The sequence below is a fragment of the Cetorhinus maximus genome, chromosome 11, assembly GCF_964194155.1.
Source record: "Cetorhinus maximus chromosome 11, sCetMax3.hap1.1, whole genome shotgun sequence".
Lineage (NCBI taxonomy): Eukaryota > Metazoa > Chordata > Chondrichthyes > Lamniformes > Cetorhinidae > Cetorhinus > Cetorhinus maximus.
The window spans coordinates 67,820,641-67,836,689 of NC_135889.1; the positions used below are offsets into that span (position 1 = coordinate 67,820,641).

Sequence of the window (16,049 nt, forward strand, 5' to 3'; positions counted from 1 at the left end):
GGTGGTAAGTCGGGGGGACATTTTAAACATGGGGCAGTGGGTAAGGGGCTTTTTAATTGACCAAAAAAAAGTGAATACATGTCAGGAAGCAGGGTCCAACCTGCTGACTTCTGGGTTTAATTCTGGGTTTAACTCAGGTAGTGTAAGAGGCAGGCAGCCAATACCCATTTCCAGGTGAAAGGTTGGCACTTAATTATGTTAATGAAGCTGGAATACTCTGATTTTACTGCAGCGGTCCAGGTTTCCCAGGCCTCAGGACTCCTTGTGGGCCAGGAGGAGTAGGAGCACTTCATTCTGCTCCCACCGCCACCCACCCATCCTCTCATCCTCCAGATCAGGGATACCTGGTCCCTTGTGGCCTCTACTTGACTGGAAACCAAGCCTGTCAATTCAATCAGGTTGACTTTGAGGTAGGGAAGCCTGTCAGTGATGTCACATGACAGACTTGTGGAATTCCCATGTGCTACAGCACCTCCCAACCACACTCCACCTCCCAATAGGTCAATAAGTTAAAGCTCCCCATCTGTCTTGTAGAGGCTGGAAAATCTGAAGCTTCTAAAAGAGATACAGATTAGATAATATTTCAATGTTCAATACTTCAGTTAGAAGAATAAAATAGCAGAGCACGCACACTATTATTTTTAAATAATCAGGCAGCTAGCTACGTTTAACATGTTTTGTTGCAAATCCATTGTTGTATTTGGCAATTAAAACCTAAGTCAATGTCTAGTGTAAAATGACTTTGCTGCCTTTCTAAGATGGTTGTGTGGAATCATATGATAAAACAGCTGGAGTAATTTGAAGAACGCTCATTACCTAGACAGTGAGACAAGTAGAAACATATTCTGAGGAATATAGATGCAATGCTTCACTTATAAAGAGGAGCTTGAATCAGGGAGGCCAAAAATTAAAGTTTTAAAAAACTCAAACAAAATGAATAGTAGTTCTAAGGGAGCACCACATGCACACCACTGGCTGAGACTGCTATCAACACTTTAAATTTGCATTCAGAACATAAAACCAATATAAAGCACAACTGTATGCGATTTAAATATGTCAGAATTTTATTTGAAAGTTATCTGAGTCATCAAAAGTCAGCAGGTACTACAATCTGCCAAGGGGGAGAAAATGAAAAGTCAGGAAGTCATGCTTGAACCTTGGTTAGACCACATTTAAGAGTAGTGTGTGCAGTTTTGGTTGCCACTTTATAAAAAAAACGATATAAAGGCACTAGAGTGTGCAGGCAGGATTTTAAAGGACAATACCAGAAATGCATGGGTATACATATCAGGAAAAGGATGAACAGGCTAGGTTTATTTTCTCTTGAAAAAGGAGGCTGATGGACAAGTTAATAGAAGTCTTTAAAATTATGAAAGCTTTTGATAGAGAGGAGAGAGAGAGAGAGAGAATGTTTCCTCTTTTGGGGAAGAGCATTACAAAGGCCACCAATAGAAGATAGTCACCAAAATCCATTAGGGAATTTAGAAGAAGCTTCACCCTAAGAGTGGTGAGAATGTGGAACTTGCTACCTGCGGTAAAGTGGAATGCTATATACCTTTAAGAGAATATAGTTAGTACCACGTGACTGTATTGACCAATCGCTACATAGCAGGGGCTTCTTGGGTAACTAAGTCTAGAGCTGGAGGTGATTGAAGCACACATGGTATTAGTGCTCTGTTCTGAGTTCTAATAAACCACCAGTGTTTGTTCAGCTAATCAGTTTCTGTCTATATTGTTTCAAGCACCAACTTGTGTTAATGTGTTAATATCAAGGGCGCAGGTAGCATTTGCCAGACAAAAATGAACCTGATAACCAAAAACAAAACTACCAGAGCAGTTGAAGCAAATAGAATGGATGCATTTATGACAAAGCTAGATAAGCATTAGGCAGAAGGCAATAGAGGGTTACATGGTTGATTTAGAGAAAAGAGGGAGGAGGTGCGAGTGGAACATTAACACCAGCATGAGCTGGTGGGGCTGAATGGCCAGTTTCTGTGCTGTATATCTTAGGCAATTTGAGCGTGACACCTTGAATATCAACAATATTCAATTTTCAGAAATACAACAGCAACGTTCTTGCAGGACAATGAAAACATTTAACTTATTGCAGGCAACAATAAAAATCCACTACTCTAAGTTCCCCCTTTACTTATCCTGCCAAGGAGAAATTTTTTTTTCCTTTTTGTATTCATTTATGAAATGTGGGCATCACTGGCTAGGCTAGCATTTATTGCCTATCCCTAATTGCCCTTGTTCAGAGGGCATTCTTTATGAGTCAACCACATTGCTGTGAATCTGGAGTCACATGTAGGCCAGACCAGGTAAGGACAGCAAATTTCCTTCCCTAAAGGACATTAGTGAACCAGATGGGTTTTTATGACAATCGGCAATGGTTGTGGTCATCAGATTTTTATTGATTCAACTTTCACCATTTGCCATGGCAGGATTTGAACATGGGTCCCCAGAGCATTGCCCTGGGTCTCTGGAATACTAGTCCAGTGACAATACCACTATGCCACCATAGTGGGAGAGGGTGCAAACTGCTTTAAGTAACTGTTGATTTTTTTTCCGAAAAAAAAAGTTGCTTTCAGAATTCTTCAGACACAGCAGAAAAGGTCCATTTCTGGGCAGTGAGTCGGGATCTATCAACAGATTTTAAAAATACATAGAAGCTCCATGCACCCATCTTCTTCAGCCACATCCAAACTGATCTGGACATTAGACCCAGATCAAGGTGGCTGAGTTACAAGTTTACATTCAAAAGGTGTTGTTTTGTATGGAATGATGAGGCACAAGAGTAGGCCAATAATCTTAGTTAAGATTTTGGGAGAGAAAAGCACATCAACAACAGCTATCACAATGGGCAGCCAAGGATGAGCTATTTGCCTAGTTAAGAAAATTGAGTGATACACTACCCAAGTCATCATCATTCCATTATAGGTCCTCCCATTTTAACTGTGGAATCCTTCCTATTATCACCATCTATTTGCCATTGAGCATTTAATCATGTTTTTATGTACCTTAATTTTTACATTACCAGACCTATGTAACAAGTTCTCGCTGCATCCATTCGCATACACATTTTGGCTGCTGCTCCAGACCTGAATCCTGTCTATTTCCACAATTGCTCTTTTTAAAAAAACTATTCTATTCTTTTCTATTTCTCTCTATTATCACATCTTTCACTTCTCTCTCAGGTAGTCTGCCCTCCCAATTCTCTACCCTAACCCTTCAACCTTCTTGCTCTCTTGCCACCATCCAAGACTCAACTCCTGATTAAGTAGAGGTACAGCTTTCCTCTGTCTTTCTTGGCATCCTTCAACAGGCTCATTGAGACACTTGGCACTGGCTCATTATGAGCAGCAAACCCAATTGCTCCATCCCACTCTCGTTAACTTTTCTGCCCAGTACACCCACTGGTGGCTGACCTCTAATTTTCTTCATGTCCAACTTACCCCTCCCACTGGTGACTCTGCCAGCGTCCCTCTAGGCAACTCCCTCCAGAAGAATGTTTGTTCATTTGTGATCAAGGCTGTAGCCATCCAATACTTATTACAGATGATTGCATAGATTTTATGGCCTTAAGTGAAACCTGGCAGATGAGTGATGACACCTCCCCCCTAGGCTACATATTTCACCACTCACCTGGCCAAGACCATCATGATGGTGTGGTACTTAAACACCAGATCACACCTTAGCCCAATCCCTTACTCCTGACACACTTTCTTTAAGTAGCTCACGTTGTTCCACCACTCACCTCTTTCAAAAAGATTCTTCAGTACTGCCCTCCAAATAAAATAAAATGCCATTACTGATATTTCTTCACTGCTTTCCTCCCTCAGCCTCTTCACCAAACAAATTCTCATCTTGTGATTTCAACCTCCATCTCAACTCAATGCACTCTCTCTCCTGATTCACTGATCTCTTATTCGCCCAAAATCTCTCCCTCCATGTAAACTCCCCAACCTATATTCACAACCAACTCCCTGACTTTGCTATCTCATGATCTTGCTACACCCACAGCTTCAATCACAGATAAAGCCATCTCTGATCACTTCCTTGTATCACTTACCATCCATACACCACCACCCTCCCCCTTCCATGCCTCAACCTAACTCCTCCTGTATCCACTCCTGGGGGAAAAATCTCTCACCAATTCACTTACCAATTGTGTAGCCTATAGCCCTTCATTCACCACAACATTTCTGCAGCTACTGATTTATTCACCCTCACCTCCACCTTTGATGTCCTAGTCTTCAAAACCATTATTCTCTCACCCTGGTAGGGTCTTCATTTCTGCTCTCAAGTCCAAAGGACACAAACTGGAAAGGACATGCAGACAATTGCCAGATCTGGCTGCACTACAAAGCACCATCAGGTTCTGCTTTGTCTGCTAAAAAAACTGCTTTGCATTTCAGGGTCATACTGGAATACAAAGATAACCACCAGCTCTTTTTCTCTACTGCAAGCTGTCTTCTTAAACCATCTTCCCTGCCCTCCAATAACAAATGCAAAGAGCTCATGGATTTCCTTGAAAGCTAGATTGAGACAATCCCACAGCTGCCTCTACCATGTTCTTTATTTGGGCAAGGCTGGCAAGACAGCATTTTTTGCCCATCCCTAACTGCCCTTGAGTAGAGCAGTTTGCCAAACCATTTCAGAGAGCCGTTAAGTCAACCACATTGCTGTGGATCTGGAGTCACATGTAGGCCAGATCAGGTAAGGACGACAGGTTTCCTTCCCAAAAGTTCAGTAGTGAACCAGATGGGTTTTTATGACAATCAACAATAGTTTTCAATTCCACATCATTAATTGAATTTAAATTCCACCAGCTGCCATGGTGGGATTTGAATCATGTTCCCAGAGCATTAGCCTGAGCTTCTGGATTATTTGTCCAGTGACATTACCACTACACTATTGTCCATACACTATTCCAATATTCTACTGGGCCAACTTTCTACTAATTTATCTCCTATATCCCCTCATGCTCTGAGCTCATCTTGCCCAGGCAACCCACCTCCCATTCCATCAACCTATTCTCACTAAATTGATCACCCAACATCACCACCACACCCCCACTCCCTTCAGGTGTTACCCTGCTCTCTTTCCAATCTGCTGTCATCAGCCTATTCCTCAAAAACAAAACTAACACTTAATCCCACCATTCTTGCAAACTATCATCCCAACTCCAACCTCCCTTTCCTATGTCCTTGAACACGTTGGTACCTCAGTCTGTACCCATCTTTCCTCCTGGAACTCCACATTTGAATTGCTCCAATCAGGTTTCTGCCCCTACCAATACCAAAACAAAGTCATAAATAGCATCCTATGTGACTGTGACAAAGTAAAAAACTTTTCCTCCTCAACCTATCTGCAGCCTTTGACAGTTAACAAACCATCCTCCTCCCAAGCCTCTCCACTGTCATCCAGCTGAATGGGCTGCTCACCTGTTCCATTCTTATCTAATCATAGCCAGAGAATCAGTTGCAGTGGTTTCTCTTCCTGCTCTCGCACTATTACCTCCTTGGCCACTCTTATATATTTCTCATCTACATGCTGCCCCTAAGCGACATCATCCAAAGGCACAACATTAGTTTTCATATGTACACTGGTGATACTCAGCCCTACCTCATCACCACCTCCCTCAACAACTCTTGTGGTTAAATCATCAGATTTATTTTCCAACAAATAGTGCTAGTACTTGATAAACAGAAAATTCCTATAATTAAATATGGATAAGGCAGAAGCCATTTTTTAAGGCTCTACTCTAAATTCCATTCCATAGCTACCAGCTCCATCCCTCTCCCTGGCAAAAGTCTGAGATTAAGTCAGCCTGGTTGCAAACTTGGTGTCACATTTGATCCAAAGATGAACTTTTGACCTCATTCATACCATCATTGAGATTGCCTACTTCCACCTCCATAACATCACCTGACTTCACCCATCTCAGCTCATCTGCTGCGGAGACCCTTATTCATGCCTTTGTTACCTCTAGACTTGACTATTCCAATGCACTCCTGGCTGGTCTCCACATTCTACCCCCTGTAAACTAGAGGTCATCTTAACTCACACCATGTCCAATGGCCCTATCACCCTATACTCACTGACCAACATTGACTCCTCTTATTCAAATCCCTTCATGGTCTCACCACTCCTCATCTCTAATCTCCTCCAGCCCCACCACCCTTTGAGAAATCTGCACTCCTCTGCTTCCGGCCTCTTGCACATCCCCAATTTTAATTGGTCACAATTGGTGGCCTTGTCTTCAGTTGCCTATGCCCCAAGCTCTGGAATAGTCCCCCTACCTCACTTTTCTCCTGTAAGACACTCCCTAAAGCTTACCCGTGACCAAACATGTGGTCATCTGACCAAATATCTTATGTGGATTGATGTCAAACTTTGTTTTATATTGCTCCTTGGGCATTTCATTAGGCACTAAGTTGTTATTAATATCAAAAACCAACATCACAGCAGTGGGAAGAAGGGTTTTAAAACTTAATCTAATACTTAACATGAACCATAGCCAAGTAGAAAGTTCACTGCCAGTTCTGTTCTTTAGTTTGTAATAAGCTTACAGCTGTTTCTGGTAAACTGTAACATGCAAACCGTACAAGTTTGTTTACTGCATTTTTCTGGGACAGCACACCCCTTCACTTCCAGCAAGTCTGAAGAACTCAAGTCAGACTTAACCATTTAAAAATACAGCACAAAGTCTGATAAGCTGAATGCTTTCAAGCTGTGGACATAAGAAGATATTCCGCATGTTCTACACAGACAAAGACTAATGAGGAAGTGCTGGAAATGGCTGGAGAAGAGAGAGAAAGATACAATACTTTAGTCAGTCATTACAGCATAGGGTAGACAGGAGAAGATCAACAGAAAACGTAGGAGGGGGAAGCAGAGGAAATACGGGCGATAGATATAATCGACCAGATGCATTTGACCTATGTGGAACATTAAGGGCAACACAGGACAGAGAAGCCAAGATCCATGGCAGTCAATCTTCTAGAAAGATGACAAAATGAACAAAAACATCTGAACCAGCTCTTCCTACAATGCACATTGAGAAAACCAAAAGGCGATGTATAAAAAAACATTTGATCTCTGCAAGCATGCTGACTTAAAAGTTTGAACACTAAATGATGCCCGAGAATATCATTTGTCCCAAGAGTTCCAGGCAGATCACCTTGTTTTTAGTAGTAAACATCATCTTACCCAAGAGGCTTTAATATAGCCACAGGAAGAAATGTCTGTGTTAATAATATTGACCATAGGAATGTTTAAAGCTTTACTGTTGAATGCACCCTCTCAACCATTTCACTTCAAACCTATATTAGATATGAATACAAACAAAACTAAATCATGGAAGTAAAAGACAGATTTTACCACTTTCACCATAGTAATGTTTTCCTTCCAAACAGCAGCAATCCCAAAGACAGCCATGAAAACAATTAAGACACCCATAATCATGAGCACAGCAGGGGTTCCAGAGATCGATTTACCAGCCAGTAAAGAAATGGGATACAGGTTCAGGTGAATCGAAACACCCATCCACATAAGTTCAAGACCAAATACCTAAAAGGAAAAACATTTGCTTTTAAAAAAAAAAGCTTCTGCAAGATCATACATCTGGAAGGTTATAAATAGAACAGTATTATCAAAGTTTTGCAGAGCAGGAGGTAAGGTAGATGCTCCACATCACAATTACTTTTATACCCTTCTTTCATCTTAAATCAGTCAGAGGGAAGGAAAGTAAGCTAGGGGATTTTTAAAAAAAAATTATATGTACTAAAAGGCTTTCCAGGTGCTTTATTTTTAACCTATTTTAGACAACTCAGTGCTGAGAAGTTGAATGCAATTGGCTTTTCACTTTAAAATAAACACCTGTATCACTAAATTCTTTGGAACTTCAGTCGATTATTTTCGTCATTCAAACAGTAGCCCATATTGGGCGGGGGTGAAAGAATCATTTGACCCCAGCCCCTCCCCAATAAAGACTCACTACTCAAAAGTGAGAGCAAGTTGTGTAATTTCCCTCCCTCATTATAAAGGCACGAGGTAAACCTAGCTTCCATTCTCATCAGCTAGCACAAGGGTTTTAAGAAATAGATTGATCTCATGATTGAGGGAAGATGCAGCTGCTCAGTGCCATGCAGGATATGGTAGAGTATATACAGAGTAGAAGTTCATACTAGAACTTGTTGACCTCATCCTGTTGTTCCACATTTATAGTCATAGTGACCGATAGGCAGGCTCTTTACTGTAAATGAAGTTTATGAATTTACTGGTTGCAAATGCAAGGTGAGGGTTCACTGACAAGTACATTTTGACAATAAACCATCAATGTAGAGTGAGGCAAAAAAAAAACAGATTGGGGCTACATTATATTCCTAAGGAAATATTTGGAGTGTACTTGCTTTCCTAAACTGGCGTCTGCAATCTTAAAGTTGCTTCCCTTGGTTTGATGGGGATGGAAGGCGGAGCGGCGGGGAACGACGCGCGCTGGAATTGGACTTTTATTTCACTGATCTAGGATGATTTGTGGTGGAGGGGGTGAAAGGGAGACTTTTATATTTTTAAAATGAGTTTAAGTGTCAGTCTTCTTCTAGAATGGCGTTAACGCGAATTTTTTTTAAAAAAAACAGTAATTTGGACAAAGTAAGAAAGAATTTCCATTGAAAAAACACATTTTGATGAACAAAACTTGAAATGCTATGCAGTCGTTTCGGGCCAGTTTGTTTTAATTGAGAACGATGGCCTTCCGATACTGAACACCAGTGGTTATGTTCAGGGACTTCAGAATGCCTAAAATCGCCAGCAATCTGTGCCCAAAGTCACTTATTTCGATATTATTCCCACTACATTTAAAGAAAAAAAATGGAAGGTAACGATGGCGAATAAGGAAGACACCTAAAATAGTCTGGGGAAAAAAATCAATTGACCATAACGTCATTAATACAAGTTAATCAAGTCTGCGCAGCACTTCATACCATTAGCCGTTTAAAGTCACTTCAACAAAGTCATTCAGATTTTTAAATTCCATTGAAGTATCGACTTTTCAAATTAAAATACATTTAACATTACCAAAAAGAGCAGGTTAAGAGCAAACAGTGTGATTTTAAGCATCACGACCCCAACTCCCGACTCCATCGTAAACTATTAATCACAAACTCAGCCAAGGTAAACTTTGATGATTATATCGGTTACAATCCACACGTGTAAAAATCCTCTTCCCCCGCCCCAATTAAAACCGTGCTAATAGACCAGTCAAAGCGCACAATTGTCAATAATACAGCTGTGTTAACTACAAATTGCTTTTAACACAATAGTCTGATATTTTCTATCAATGAAATTTCTTCAATAACGCCTCGGGTGTCTTGCAGTTTCATGAATTATTTACAAATAGTTCTGTTAAAAGGTCATTGACCTGTTTCTGTCTCCACAGATGGTGTCAACCAGATTTTCCCCGCACGCAACGTTTTCTGCTTTTTATTTCAGATTTCCAACATCTGCAGTTTTTTGCTTTATATTTTCAAATTATTTTTGCTGGAAATCAAATGTTGACCAGAATGTGTAAGAAAGAAAAGGCTTGAATTTATATAGCACTTTTTGCCTCCTGGGCACATCCCAAAATGCTTTACAGCTAATTACGTACTTTTGAAGTGTGGCCACTGTTTTAATGTTGGACGATCGCAACCAATTTGCACACAGCAAGCTCCCACCAACAGCAATGTGACAATTAGTTGATCATCTGTTTTTTGTGATGTTGACTGAGTGATAAATATTGACCAAGATCACAGAATCACACAGTGCAGAAGAGGCCCTTCAGCCCATCGAGTCTGCACCGACACATGAGAAACACCTCACCTACCTACCTAATCCCATTTACCAGCACTTGGCCCATAGCCTTGAATGTTATGACGTGCCAAATGTTCATCCAGGTACTTTTTAAAGGATGTGAGGCAACCCGCCTCCTCCACCCTCCCAAGCAGTGCATTCCAGACCGTCACCACCCTCTAGATAAAAAAGTTTTTCCTCACATCCCCCCTAAACCTCCTGCCCCTCACCTTCAACTTGTGTCCCCTCTTGACTGACCCTTCAACTAAGGGGAACAGCTGCTCCCTATCCACCCTGTCAAAGCCCCTCATAATCTTGTACACCTCGATCAGGTCGTCCCTCAGTCTTCTCTGCTCCAACGAAAACAACCCAAGTCAATCCAACCTCTCTTCATAACTTAAATGTTTCATCCCAGCCAACATCCTGGTGAATATCCTCTGCACCCCCTCCAGTGCAATCACATCCTTCCTATAATGTGCCGACCAGAACTACACACAGTACTCCAGCTGTGGCTTCTATACAACTCCAACATGGCCTCCCTACTTTTGTAATCTATGCCTCGATTAATAAAGGCAAGTGTCCCTTTATGCCTTTTACACCACCCCACTAACATGCCCCTCCGTCTTCAGAGATCTATGGATACACACGCCAAGGTCCCTTTGTTCCTCAGAACTTCCTAGTGTCATGCTGTTCATTGAATACTTCCTTGTCAAATTACTCCTTCCAAAGTGTATCACCTCACACTTTTCAGGGTTAAATTCCATCTGCCACTTATCTGCCCATTTGACCATCCCGTCTATATCTTCCTGTAGCTCAAGACACTCAACCTCACTGTTAATCACCCGGCCAATCTTTGTGTGATCCGCAAACTTACTAATCCTACCCACCACATAGTCATCTATGTTGTTTATATAAATGACAAATAATAGGGGACCCAGCACAGATCCCTGTGGTACGCCACTGGACACTGGCTTCCAGTCACTAAAGCAGCCTTCTGTCATCACACTCTGTCTTCTACAACTAAGCCAATTTTGAATCCACCTTATCAAATTACCCTGTATCCTATGTGCATTTGCTTTCTTTATAAGTCTCCCATGTGGGACCTTGTCAAAGGCTTTGCAGAAATTCATATAAACTACATCAACTGCACTACCCTCATCTACATACCTGGTCACCTCCTCAAAAAATACAATCAAATTTGTTAGGCATTACCTCCCTCTGACAAAGCTATGCTGACTATCCCTGGTCAAACCTTGCCACTCCAAGTGGAAATAGATTCTCTTCTTCAGAATTTTCTCCAATAGTTTCCCTACCACTGACGTGAGACTCACTGGTCTGTAGTTCCCTGGCTTATCTTTATAACCCTTCTTAAATAGCGGAACCACATTAGCTGTTCTCCAGTCCTCTGGCACCTCCCCCATAGCCAGAGAGGAATTAAAAATTTGGGTCAGAGCCCCTGCAATCTCCTCCCTTGCCTCCCTCAGCAGCCTAGGACACAAATCATCCAGACCTGAAGATTTGTCCACTTTTAAGCTTGCCAACACCTCCAATACCTTGTCACTCCCTATATCAATTTGCTCAAGAACCTCGCAGTCTCTCTCCCAGAGTTCCATACCTTCATCCTCATTCTCTTGGGTGAAGACGGATGTGAAGTATTTGTTCAACACGCTATCGATGTCCTCTGGCTCCACCCATAGATTTCCCCCTTGGTCCCTAATGGGCCCTACTCGTTCCCTGGTTATCCTCTTTCCATCGATATACTTATAGAATATCTTGGGGTTTTCCCTACTTTTACCAGCCAGAGCTTTCTCATATCCCCTCTTTGCTCTCCTAATTGCTTTCTTAAGCTCCACCCTGCACTTTCTGTACTCCACTAATGCCTCTGCTGATTTGTTCCCCTTGTACCTGCTAAAAGCTTCTCTTTTCCTTCTCATCGTTTCCCAAATATCTCTGGTCATCCAGGTTCTCTGGGCTTGTTACTCCTTCCTATCACCCTAGAGGGAACATGTTGAGCCTGCACCCTCGCCATTTCCTTTTTGAACGTCCCCCACTGCTCTTCTGTAGATTTCCCCACCAGTAGCTGTTCCCAGTCTACCTTGGCCAGATTCTGCCTTATTTTACTAGAATCCGCTCTCCCACAATCCAAAACATTTTTTTGCAACTTGTCTATTTCTTTGTCCATAACAAGTTTAAATTGTACCATATTGTGGTCGCTATCACTAAAATGCTCCCCCACCACCACCTCAACTACCTGGCCAGCTTCATTCCCCAGAATTAGGTCCAGCACTGCACCGTCCCTTGTTGGACCCTCTACATATTGACCTAAAAAGTTCTCCTGTACACATTTCAAGAAATCCACTCCATCCAAGCCCTTAACACTATGTCTATCCCAATTAATGTTGGGAAAGTTGAAACCACCTAATATAATTACCCGATTGTTATTGTTTTCACACACCTCCGCAAATTTGCTCCTCAATTTCCCACTGACTTTCTGGGGTTCTATAATAAACACCTAACAATGTGGCTGTCCCTTTTTTATTCCTAAGCTCTACCCACAAAGCTTCATTCGATGCCCCCTCCAAGATATCATCTCTCCTAACTGCAGTTACCAACTCCTTAACTAATAATGCAATGACACAAAGATACTGGGGATAACTTTCCTGTTCTTCATCAAAATAGTGCCATGGGATCTTTTATGTCTACCTGAGTGGGCAGGTAAGGCCTTGGTTTAGTATCTCATCCAAAAGATGGCACCTCAGTGCAGCATTCTTTAAGTACTGTGTTGGAGTATCAGTCTAGATTTTTGTGCTCAGGTTGTGTAGTAGGACCTACAGTGTATTTATGAAGGTCTATCAACTGTGGCTCAGTTGGTAGCAGTCTTGCTTCTTAGTCAGAGGGTTCTGGGTTCAAGTTGCACTTCAGGGTTTGAGCGCAATAAACAAGGTTGACACTACAGCGTAGTAATAATGGAATGCTGCATTGTCAGAGGTGCTGTCTGTTGGATGAGATATGAAATCAAGGCCCTGTCTGCCTGCTTGGTTAAATGTAAAAGACCCCATGTCACTATGTTGAAGAACAGCGGAGGAGTGATCCCTGGTGCCCTGGCCAATATTTATCCTTCAATCAACGTCACACAAACAGGTTATCTGGTCATTATCACATTGTTGTTTCTGGAAGTTTGCTGTGCACATATTGGCGGCCGCATTTCCTTTGTTGGATTATTGGCATCCTTCCATCTATGAGAGATGATAGACATACGACACAAACAATCTAGGTAGGTGGGGTATCTTCATTTGGTGCACCTTTGCTGATGACTGTGAAGGCCAATCCTTGAGAGGCAGGTTCTGCCACAATGAATTTGCAAAATGATGTAACAAAAACAGAAAATGCTGGAAAAACTCAGCAGGCCTGACAGCATCTGTGGAGAAAGAAAAACAAAGTTAACGGAGTCTGTATGACCCTTCTTCAGAGCAAAATGATGTTGGGATTGTTGTTTTCAGCATTGGTGCCTGTTGCCAAGTTGCTGGAGCCACTGGTCATCATGGTAGTGCATGCTAGCTCACAGGAGGTGTTGCCATTTCCCTCTTTCGCAACTTAGTGACTCCCAGGTGCAATAATCAATGTTTAGGGCCTTCCATGTCACGCTTGCAAGTACTTTTGAAGCAAAGCTTTGGGCAGAAAGTAGGCTGCATTCCACAGGAGATGCATGACCAAAATCACTTCCTATGTCACAACAGTGACTACACTTAAAAGTACTTCATTGGCTTAAATGTTGAGTAGTTGTGAAAAATGCTATATAAATGCAAATGTAATGGACAAAATGTACATGTTTTGTTGCTGCCTATGATATATGTGATTTGTATGTAAGGTCTGTGTATGTTCTTACCCTCAGAGTGATGGTCCCAATTTAAATAACTCCAGCAGCAAGCTATTTTGATGAAGCTTCTCCTGATGAAGGGTCATATGGACTTGAAACGTCAACTGTATCCCTCTCCGCAGATGCTGTCAGACCTGCTGAGTTTTTCCAGGTATTTTTGTTTTTGTTCAAGCTTTTTTGTGAGTTTAAGAATAAAGGTTATTCATTATCCCACGCTTTTCCCAGAGTTTTTTAAAAAAAATGCAATGTCCCAATCACTCACCTCAGACACGCTATCACTCACACAAAGATTAGATACAGATGAAGGAAAAAAAACAATACAAAGCATAATTGACTCAGTTCCTCTCTTCAATTCCAAAGAAGTTATATTGGACTCAAAATGCTAACTCTGCTTTTCTCTCTGCAGATGCTGCCAGACCTGAGTTTTTTCAGCATTTTCTGTTTTTATTTTAGATCTCCAGCATCCATTGTATTTTTCTTTTATTATATAATTGTCTATGTCTGTCTCTTGTTGCAGGCCTGGAGTTTCTTAGATGAGTTGATGCTTTTCATTGAAGTTCTTGTAAGCAGATAATTCTCAGTAATCTGTGAGGCTTCGTGTAATTGAATTTCTGGTAGGTTGGTTCTCAGGTGAAATTGAAGTTAGAACTTCTCCTACTTTCAAGGTATTACTGTTTATTACCTTGGCTGTGTAGTTGACTTGCAGCTGGTTCAATGGATTCTCTGATGGACTTTGACAGAAATATTTCTCTGCAAGTAGCTTCTGCTGTTTATAAAATCAAAGAGAAAACATAGCAGTGCTCATCGTGTGATTTGTACAAGTTCAAAAATCCATTGTCCAAAGCAATTTGTGTTGTTGATTACACATCAAATGTTGTTGTTTGACACTTTGAAATTCATCCTGTCTCATTTGGATGAGAAACCATCATAATACAATGATGGTACAATAGGATCCCTTGTACATTAGCCTAGTGCATGTTGTGCTTTGATGTTTCCTTTGTCCATGGTGAAACAGAAAGTTGAGTCAGTTGGAATGCAATAGTCCTGTCGTTGACAGTCCATCCTTAAACAAAGCTGTGTAAATGTTCAGTGGCTGTGAATGTCCATACTTAATTGCTATTTGCTTGAGATTGAGGGCTGTCTGGATCCCAACATGCCAAGGCTCACATGATTTTCAGTGGTCATCTTAATAAACTGTTTGTGTCCAAAATTTTAAAGTATTGTCTGATAGTTCATAATACACTGGAGCATGACACAAGTTTTTCTTTCTTTTCGTACAAGGAACACAGAAAGATAGCCTCAGGTACAACAAACAATTAGGAAGGTAAATGGCATGTTGGCCTTTATTGCAAGGAGACTAGAGTACAAAAATAGTGAAGTCTTGCTACAGTTGTACATGGTTTTGATGACACCTGGTGTATTGTGCGAAGTGTTGATCTCCATATCGAAGAAAGATTTTATTTGACTTGGAAGCAGTACAGCGAAGGTTCACTAGATTAGTTCCTGATGAGAACCAGAATAAATTGAGCCTATACTTTCTGGAGTTTAGAAGAATGAAAGATGATCTCATTGAAATATATAAGAATCTGAAGGGACTTGACAGGGTAGACATGGAAAGATTGTTTCCCTGGCTGGGGAATCTAGGACATGGGCACAGCCTCAGGATAAGGGGCTCAATCGTTTTGGACTGAGCTCAGGAGAAATTCCTTCATCCTGAGGATTGTGAATCTTTGGAATTCTCTACCTCAGAGGGATGTGGATGCCCCATTGTTGAGTATATTCAAGACTAGGTTTTGCAGATTTCCGGTCTCTCAGGGAATGAAGGGAAATGGGAAGTGAAAGGGAAAATGGAGTTGAGGCAGAAGATCAGACATGACGGCTTTGAATGGTGGAGCAGTCTTGATGGGCCATATGATCTGTTCCTGCTCATATTTCTTATTTTGTTATCTTCACAACATTCTGTCTCCAAAATGGGAAATGGTGTTCAATCAAGTGAAGATAAATATTCAGTAGCAAGGAACATTTTGCCTCTCAAAGTTACAATTCTGTCACACACAATTTCCTGTGGCATTGTACATGGTAAATCATACGCAATATCTCTCTTACCTGCATCTGGTGTAAACTTGCTCATTCCCTCTAATTCCTTTTTGTACCTTCTGCTTCCTTTTTTTCCTTCTCCCTCCCTTCTTCACTTACTCTCTATTCTCTTTATTCCGTCACCTCCCCATCTATCAATTTTTCTTTCCCCTTTTTTCTTCTTTCCCCCTTTTTATAGAATCATACTGCACAGATGGAAGCCACCATGCATCATATGTATATGATTGTTTTTTTAAAT

General features: G+C 41.3%; 1 protein-coding gene across 1 annotated transcript in view; it reads right to left on the reverse strand.

The window, feature by feature from the left end:
• Positions 1 to 15,826, reverse strand: part of LOC144686206 (CD63 antigen-like) — a 40,794-nt gene extending 24,968 nt beyond the window's left edge. The window contains exons 1-3 of the mRNA XM_078551301.1: positions 15,821 to 15,826; positions 14,397 to 14,480; positions 7,387 to 7,575 (exon numbers count right to left, since the gene is read on the reverse strand). Of these exons, the coding sequence (XP_078407427.1) occupies positions 7,387 to 7,575; positions 14,397 to 14,480; positions 15,821 to 15,826 (279 nt within the window). The remainder of the gene's footprint in view (positions 1 to 7,386; positions 7,576 to 14,396; positions 14,481 to 15,820) is intronic.
• Positions 15,827 to 16,049: the final 223 nt, after the last annotated feature.